Source organism: Triplophysa rosa, linkage group LG10 (assembly GCF_024868665.1).
Source record: "Triplophysa rosa linkage group LG10, Trosa_1v2, whole genome shotgun sequence".
Taxonomy (NCBI): Eukaryota; Metazoa; Chordata; class Actinopteri; order Cypriniformes; family Nemacheilidae; genus Triplophysa; species Triplophysa rosa.
The window spans coordinates 16,053,662-16,061,828 of NC_079899.1; the positions used below are offsets into that span (position 1 = coordinate 16,053,662).

Consider the following 8,167-nt stretch of genomic DNA (forward strand, 5'->3'; position numbering starts at 1 on the left):
AAGAACCATTTTTTGTTCCACAAAGAACCATTTACTCGAAGGTTCTTTAAAGAACCATCTCTTTCTTACCTTTTTGTGATGTGAAGAACCTTTTTTCGCCACAAAAAACCTTTTGTAAAACAGAAAGGTTCTTCGGATGTTAAAGGTTCTTTATGAAACCATTTAGACAAAAAAGGTTCTTCTATGGCATTGTGATGCACCTTTATTTTAAAGAGTGTAGTATTACACTTGCTCCAATTCCCAGCATGTTATCTGAAATAGTTCATGAATCACCAATGATAATTACGACTTAAGCCATAATTGCAATAGTACCATGTCTAGGTAGAATGACCAAGCCTTTCGGGAAATAAAGAATACAAAACATTTTCCGCACATCTTTGAGATGATGTTCACAGCTTCAGAAGGTAACTGTAATACTGCCGGAAAAATCTTCAGTTCATTCTGCTACTGTTCATTCTTCTAAACTTCCAAGTTGTACTTTTCTGCGTTTTTTGAGGGGTGATGTCCTGAGGCACAGGTAAACAAACATCAGCAGTTTTCTGTTACACAGCCAGATCTGTTCAGACGAATGAGATCTAAATCATGATTGTATACTGATATTTCTATGGCATGAGTCGTTAGAAGGTTTCGACAAACAATTTCTCCTGAGGTCAATTTGAATCATAAGGCCCCCCAAAAATGAGATAAGGTCTTATGGCAGTTTAGGGAGAAAAATGGGAAACAATAATAAGCTCAGTATACAACGCTAGATTTACAAGTTTTGTAATTTACAAATCAGGCCCCATTTACACGATTAAAACATTTTTTCTTTGCGTTTTTGAAAGGTTTCACGAGACGTTGTCAAAACGCATTTACACAGATCTGCAAAATGAACTAAAAACGCTGTATTATGCATGCCAGGCCAGTGGATGGCGATATCACTTTGTAAAGAAACTATGTTTCAGCGCACAAAAGCAAACCCAGTTTTGAAGGAACAATTTACCCAAAAATGAAAATTCTGTCATCATTTACTCACCCTCAAGTTGTTCCAATAGGTAAAAATGGCTTTATAAATTTATTTGTTCTGTTGAACACAAAAGATATCACAACAGTTCTGGGGCACATTTGACTACAGTTGTAATTTTTTCTACAATGGTGGCCAAGAACGGTTTAGTTACAAGCATTCGTCCTAATATATTTCTCAGCGTTTCGCAGAACAAAGAAATTTAAACAGATTTGGAACAACTTGAGGGTGAGTCAATGATGACAGAATGTTTATTTTTGGATGAACTGTCCCTTTAAGCCAAAATGGCTTATACCTTTCGTCAGTGTGTTTAGTCTGGCAAATGTAAATAACATGTCTCCGCTGGTCATAGTAGTGCAGTAAATCTAAACTTTGCTGAAGAAATGTTAATGTGTTGAGTAGCACAATCACACACTGCCATTGTTGTTTTGGGAACAGCAGATGTCATATAAACGAACAGCCTAAATGCATAAAAATATGTATACAACTCATCTACGACCTTGTCAATCGCAAAACGTGACAAAAACAGATCTAAGACACTTTCTTATCAAGAAGTTTCCTTACTCGGAAACTTCAGTTGGTGACAGAATTCCACTGGAATTCCACACAGGCCTCAAGGGAAAGAATGTTCCTCGTCTCTTAGGGGTTGCTGGGTGTGTTACACCACAGAGGAGGCATTATTATTTCTCTTTTTTTAATTAGAGGTGAAAGCATCAAGGCCGTTTGAGGTTTCCCCTCTCTATCCGATGCGTTTACACTGTGGCGTATCTCCAGCGTTTTGATACGTGCTAATTACTACACTTGCGAAATGAATATAATTTTTGCTATTGAGATCTTGCCTCAGGGCAAATCACCCCTTCAGGTATAATAACATCTCTGAAACTAATAGAGAAATCTGAGACAGACTTTATGGCTGACAGAACAGTTCCTGTTAAAGGATATTGTTACAAAACACAGACATTTAATAAAAGACAATGACATATAAAGTGGAAAGTCATACAGAATTGTGGGTAGGGTTCAAAGGTTATATGGTATGTAATTCATTCGACATACTCTGAATAGTTAAAAATAGCTTTTAAAGATGCCCAAATAGTCATTTTAAAGCCCCTTAATTGCAGATTTGTCTGGCCTCAGTCGTTTGTTATTGATAATTATGGTAAAGTACATTCACAATATGATAGGAAAGGATCATTTTCCTCACAGGTCTTCCACACCACACCCAATGACATATCACCATGCACACAGGGATCACACATTTTTCTCATAACATCAATAAATATTATGACATGGGCGTTCCAGTTGTCCAAAAAAATAACAAAATGGCTATAGATTCTTTTATCCTACTTCGACAAAAGATCACAGGTTTGTTTCACTTCAACCACACCGTAATGCACATTTCGTCATTGTCTGCAGTATTTTATCTGTCACTAGAGGGTGAAAATGGTTGTGTGAGTAGAATACATCTTCAGTATTTCACCAAAAGGAACAAACGGATCTAAAACAACAGAATGAAACATGCGTCATTTCAGCTTCGCCAACACATGACTAATAATCAAAACGTCAAAACTCTTAGTGCTTTGGTGTACGCACGGTAATGAAAAATTGCTAAATATTGAGTATAATGACTACTTAGCTACTGTACGGACAGATATACTATATGTGTTTGAAATGGATGCTGACACATTTACATTACGTCTAATTTATTTGTTTGGATACTCACCTTTGGCTTTGACCTTGTTGGTCATGATCTGGGTCCAGATCTTGGAGGGTCTGGTCTTGAGTCCAACTCCAGCCACCTGGAGTCACACACAGCAGTGTTTTCTTTCAGGTTCTGCCATTCATAACAGCAAGGTCAAACCATTACTAACTTTTACCATACGTTCATGTGCAGTGATCTGGCATGACGTTTGGATTCTGCAGTGTTGAAGGAGAATTGGTGCCATCTACTGTCCATAAGTGTCTTTTTTTTGCTTCTAGTGTTTGTGTAGGCCTACTTGTTTAATTTAATATTGGTTGGTTGGTCTAAATATTACGTGCACGTAATGTCTTAAACATTCACATTTTTCAAATAACAAAAAACATGTTAATAAGAATGGTATCCGCAAAACAACATCGACACGCCACCTCCACACTGTTACATTAAACTAAAATTCGTCAGCATTTAAGATGAATTTGTTCCATAAATTCAATGCCATAGACGTTAAATGATAAGCGCCACAACATCGATGAAAGTGTTTTGCGTACCTCATCATCACAATTCTCCGAGACATGGCGTCACACAGAGACATGCGTACAACGTCAATTCTCTTGACAGGTGTACCCGGAAGAAACAGGATTTTGAAAATGGCGAACCACGCAGTTCTCTGCCAAAAGAAAGAAAAATAGAGTCGCTTTCAGTCCATGTCGTAACCGAACCGAACCGGGATCGGGGAGGACATTGTGATCTGCTGTAAATATGGACCGTTTGGGGATGGCACGAGAGGACGATGGGAAAGAGGACTCTTATACAGTGAGTCTATGACGTAAAGTCTATTTGGTTTATGTTTTATTAACAACAATCTTAAAAGAAAGATATCATAATAACAGATATCTTAAAGGATTTTTAAAAAGTATTTAATAATTGATGTTGCAACTAAAACGTTTCAGAGATAAGAATCGTAATTTTGCTGTTAATATTGAAGTTGCCTGAAGTGAGCTTTTTGCTTTAAATACTCTCCTGAATAAAACACACACATTCTGATTTTATTTCAATACATAATCTCGTTTTCATAACAAATACCGTTATGGACCATCAGCTGTTCACCATTGCAAAATTTCTATATGTGGAGTGTTTTGGATCTTTTTTAGGTAGGACATCCCATCAACAGAACCCACCACACTACCAGTAGAGATCCACTGAGACCACTATAGTTTCCACTAAAACCAATACAATTCCTGTATTTAACCATTAAATACATTTCTGTGATAGTTTTTGTTGTTGTTTTTTACTGGTGTAATGTCACTAATGATATTGTCCCCATATGATGTTATATGTAGCATGTATAACAAATATGTGTGCTAACACTTAATATACCTTCATGGTTTCTACACAGGAAAACCTTATTGGTACACTGTTGGCTATCTTTGGAAACTTGTTGGTCAGCATCTCAGTGAGCATTCAGGTAAGTGTGTGGCGTGTGTGTGTGTTTGCATCCTGTATTCATTATTATATTCCGGGTCATGTGAAAGGGTGTGTTCAGGTTACGCCCTGCGTAGGTGAAAATGAACTACTGTTATTTCCTTCTGTTCACACATGGGATTAGCCTTGTTTTATGACCGGTGTTTGTTATTGTATCTAAGGGAACAATTAATAAGAAGCTGAAAAAGAACAACGCACGTCATAACATCATGTTTTCTCTTGCAGAAACAAAGTCATGTGGCATTAGCAGGGAATAAAGACCCGAGGCAGTACTACCACACTAAAACCTGGTGGTTCGGCCTGATGCTTATGGTTCTAGGAGAGGGTGCCCTGTTTGTGTCATATGCATTTGCTCCTCTCTCTCTCATAGCTCCACTTAATGCTGTGTCTGTCATATGTAGGTATTCACAACCACATGGATGAAGTTTTCATTTCAATGCCATGCATCTTTTAGTTTGCCATTATTGTGTAATTTTATATGTGATATGGCTCTGAACTGGCTGTTTTGTGTTTTGGTCTTTACAGCAAGCTCCATCTTAGGTTTCCTTTTTTTGCGAGAAAAGTGGAAGGCAAAGGAATTCTTGAGTGAGTTTTGCTTGCTTTTCTCGCAAATAATAAAAGAAACACCAGCTGTATTTCCTGAAGCTGTTTATGCGAACGATTGAAGCCATGTGTTGCTAAACAGCAACTACGTTATTATGTAATTTATTTAGTATTCTTCATCTGTCTTTTGTATTCGCAGAGCGCTACATTTTGACTTTTCTGGGCTGTGCCATGACGGCAGGCGGTACTTACCTCTTTGTGACATTTGGGCCGAATTCTCACGAAAAGCTGAACGCAGAAAATATAGTCAAACATGTTATTAGCTGGCCGATCCTCTTATACCTGGTAATGCACACACCCACTTATGTAAACAGTGTTGTTAATTTTTGTACAGAATCAATTCTTTTGTGTTTGTGTTAAATGCAGTCCACTTTATTTTATATATAAAATATAAACATTTTGCATGACATGTAAACACATACACTTTTTTTCAGGAATAAGAGGTCAAGCCGCAAACATGTTTTTTTTATTTCAGCTTCTGGGAATCATTGCATTCTGTCTGATCCTGTATTTCTACAAACAGTGGAATGCAAACTACCTCGTTTTGATTCTACTATTAGTGGCACTACTTGGTATGATCATAAAAACAAAAAAATCACTTTGCACAATACATTAGCTAAATGAATGCATGGATAATGCAAATAGACTAGATCAGAATTTGTAGCGTTGTCATGGCAGTCACCCTTGACCTTTTATTTTTAGGCTCAGTGACTGTGATCACAGTGAAAGCGGTTTCAGGCATGATTGTGCTCAGTGTCATGGGTCCTCTGCAGCTCTCATACCCCATATTTTACGTCATGTTTGTCTGCATGGTGGCTACTGTTTTCTTCCAAGCATCGTAAGTTGTCCCACAATGACTTGTAATTTAACTTCAAGAGATATTTTCTTTTTTTGTGACTTCACTTTCTTTGTTTATACAGATTTTTAGCACAGGCATCTCATCTGTATGATTCCTCTCTCATCACCTGTGTGAATTACATTTTCTCAACAACATTAGCGATTGTGGCTGGTAGGAATCACAAACTTTTCTGTCTACATTTCAGCACAATGTTACTCGTTGAATATTTATTTGCAGTACTAGTTTCTCATTGTCATCCTGTTCGCAAACAGGTACCATATTTTACCAGGAATTCAACCATGAAGATGTCCTGCACATATGCATGTTTGCATTGGGGTGGGTTTTTATGACACATTCAATCTCTCACCATGAATAGTTTTACTATGATGCAATTTAACATAGTAGTGTTGCATACATTAACGGGAAATACTCACTATATAACACAACAGTGTCAGAAAGAAAACTGTTTGACCATGACATTCCACTAAACAGTGACGAATAGACTACGGGTGAACCATTAGAAATCTGAGCTTTGTTAAGAAGTGTATCTTTGTCATTTTTCTTCAGATGTGCTGTATGTTTCCTTGGAGTGTTTCTTATCACCAAAAACAAGAGGAAGGCCAAAGCCTTTGAGCCATATGTCACTATGGACATGGCGAAAGGTGTGTATCAAAAATGTATTTTCTTGATATTTGTTATCACCAAAAAGTGAAAAAATTATAATTTACTCATCCACATAATATACCACACCTGTGTAACTTTCATAGAACACAAAAGGAGAAATTCTGAACACTGCCAGTCACTTTGTTCCATGCAGTAACACAATAACAAAAATGCATTTTAAGTAGTGAGCTTTCAAGTTTCCACTAATACATCCCTGTTTATTGTAGTTGCACGGAAAAGGTGTAACCGCCACAGTCTTTCTCCTATCAAAAAGAATAACTGAAGAGTCTTGAAGCTAGTAATCTAGTTCTAGCTAGACAATGCCAGACTCACTTAGAAAAAAGCGGACCTTCCTCTGAGAAATTAAAGCTGTTCCAAAATACTTTAAATACCAAAATACAATTTCATGTTGATGTGCATGTTTTTACTGTAAACGCAGGTATTCCAACCATTCACAACAAAGGCTGGGCCGTGCAGCCTGATTACAACGGCTCATTTTCCTACGGAGCACTTGAGAACAATGACAACGTTGCTCCTGTGACTCTCCCAGTGGGTCAGGATCAGTCTGTCTCACCTGGTCCTGTTAGCCAGTACCAATCCACAGAGCTGAAGAAAGACTGAGTGGACATTTTAACCAAAAGAACTGTTTGTGTTTAAGCCTTTTCTGTTTGCTTGATGGGAGCAAAATCTAATAGCTTTATAATACTGGACCATTCTAGAACTTCTGTATAGCTCTACAACAATACTGATACTTCTGGGAATTCTGATCCTGTCTCATTGGTGGGGTTGGTTTGGAACTTTTTTTGCAGGGAGATACTGGCATGTTATCTTTGTATGAAGATTGTAATTGTAATCAAGCCTTAAATATGTTGGTTGACACTTATTCCTCCTGACACCCTCATCAAAGTTGGAAAGTGCATATAGTTAAACTCAGAACCTATATATACCTCAAAAAATGTTTTCGATTGTGTTACTGCTTTGTACCAACCATAATGCGACCCCTCCTTTATCACCTAGAGGCCTAATGTTCACTAAAAACATCATAACAAACATCCCTGCTAGTTACATAGTTTTGGTTTGGTACAAAATCGTGCACACATTTGATAGCACGTGGACAGGAAAGTGTGCCGTGCTTATTATTTATTTTCTGTGCACGTCTAAAACACGTGAAATTGCTTTTCTATACAAATCTGTGTGTGTATTATTGGAATGCGCCAGATACTAAAACACTGGGGGTAGTAGATGACTTCTATAATGCTTTCAGAAACATTGATCGTTATTTTATTGTAAATATTTTGTTATGCTATGCCTCTCCTATGCAGCTTTTTATACATTAAAGGGGTCATATGGCGGAAGTACGTGTTTTTCTGTGTTTTTGGTGTGTTATAAGTTGCCCATGCATGTATTAGACACGTAAAATTGCACAAATGAAAGCGTGGGAACAAAAGATGCATTCTATCTAAAAGCGAATGCTCAACCAGACTTATCATTAAGTTAAGTTATCATTACTGCGTTTTTTTTTTATTGGGTGTTTAACAAATGTCGTGTATACACAAGTTATGCGTAAAGCTGTGCTGAGATAATGTCATTTTAATAAATGTTTGCATATGATTGTTATTCATTTAAAGCCATGATGGTGGTGTTTCTGGTAATAGCCATTCTATAGTAACAATGTAATTTCTGTCTTAGTATTTAACAGTGTAATGCAAATCCAATTAAACTGCTTCTGATTGATCGGGTTTAATGCCTTATAAAAATGAACATTTTACTGCTGTTTTACATGACCAATGTATTAAAGCCTTACTGTATCTATGGATGTATCATATTGTTGTTTGTCGTATAAGAACTGTATACGCAACTGGAACATTTGTTGAAACAAAAA

General features: G+C 37.0%; 1 protein-coding gene and 1 long non-coding RNA gene across 2 annotated transcripts; one reads left to right on the forward strand and one right to left on the reverse strand.

Moving 5' to 3' along the window:
- Positions 1–1,916: 1,916 nt before the first annotated feature.
- Positions 1,917–3,355, reverse strand: LOC130560790 (uncharacterized). The gene is made up of 3 exons (XR_008963746.1): positions 3,248–3,355; positions 2,724–2,834; positions 1,917–2,498 (listed from the first exon to the last, which is right to left on the reverse strand). It is a non-coding gene; the product is annotated as an uncharacterized LOC130560790 (long non-coding RNA).
- On the forward strand, positions 3,323–8,122 carry nipal3 (NIPA like domain containing 3). Its single transcript, XM_057344812.1, has 11 exons — positions 3,323–3,512; positions 4,096–4,164; positions 4,407–4,578; positions 4,707–4,766; positions 4,924–5,069; positions 5,260–5,356; positions 5,487–5,622; positions 5,705–5,793; positions 5,895–5,958; positions 6,190–6,284; positions 6,725–8,122. Exons 1-11 carry the CDS (start codon positions 3,459–3,461, stop codon positions 6,904–6,906), a joined length of 1,164 nt encoding a protein of 387 aa, XP_057200795.1. The 5' UTR covers positions 3,323–3,458; the 3' UTR covers positions 6,907–8,122.
- The last annotated feature ends 45 nt before the right edge of the window (positions 8,123–8,167 follow it).

Coding starts and splice junctions, on each gene's coding strand:
- nipal3 (XM_057344812.1), top strand. CDS start 3,459: ATGGACCGTTTGGGGATGGCACGAGAGGACGATGGGAAAGAGGACTCT. Junction 3,513..4,095: donor GGAAAGAGGACTCTTATACA/GTGAGTCTATGA, acceptor GTTTCTACACAG/GAAAACCTTATTGGTACACT. Junction 5,070..5,259: donor GGCCGATCCTCTTATACCTG/GTAATGCACACA, acceptor TTTTTATTTCAG/CTTCTGGGAATCATTGCATT.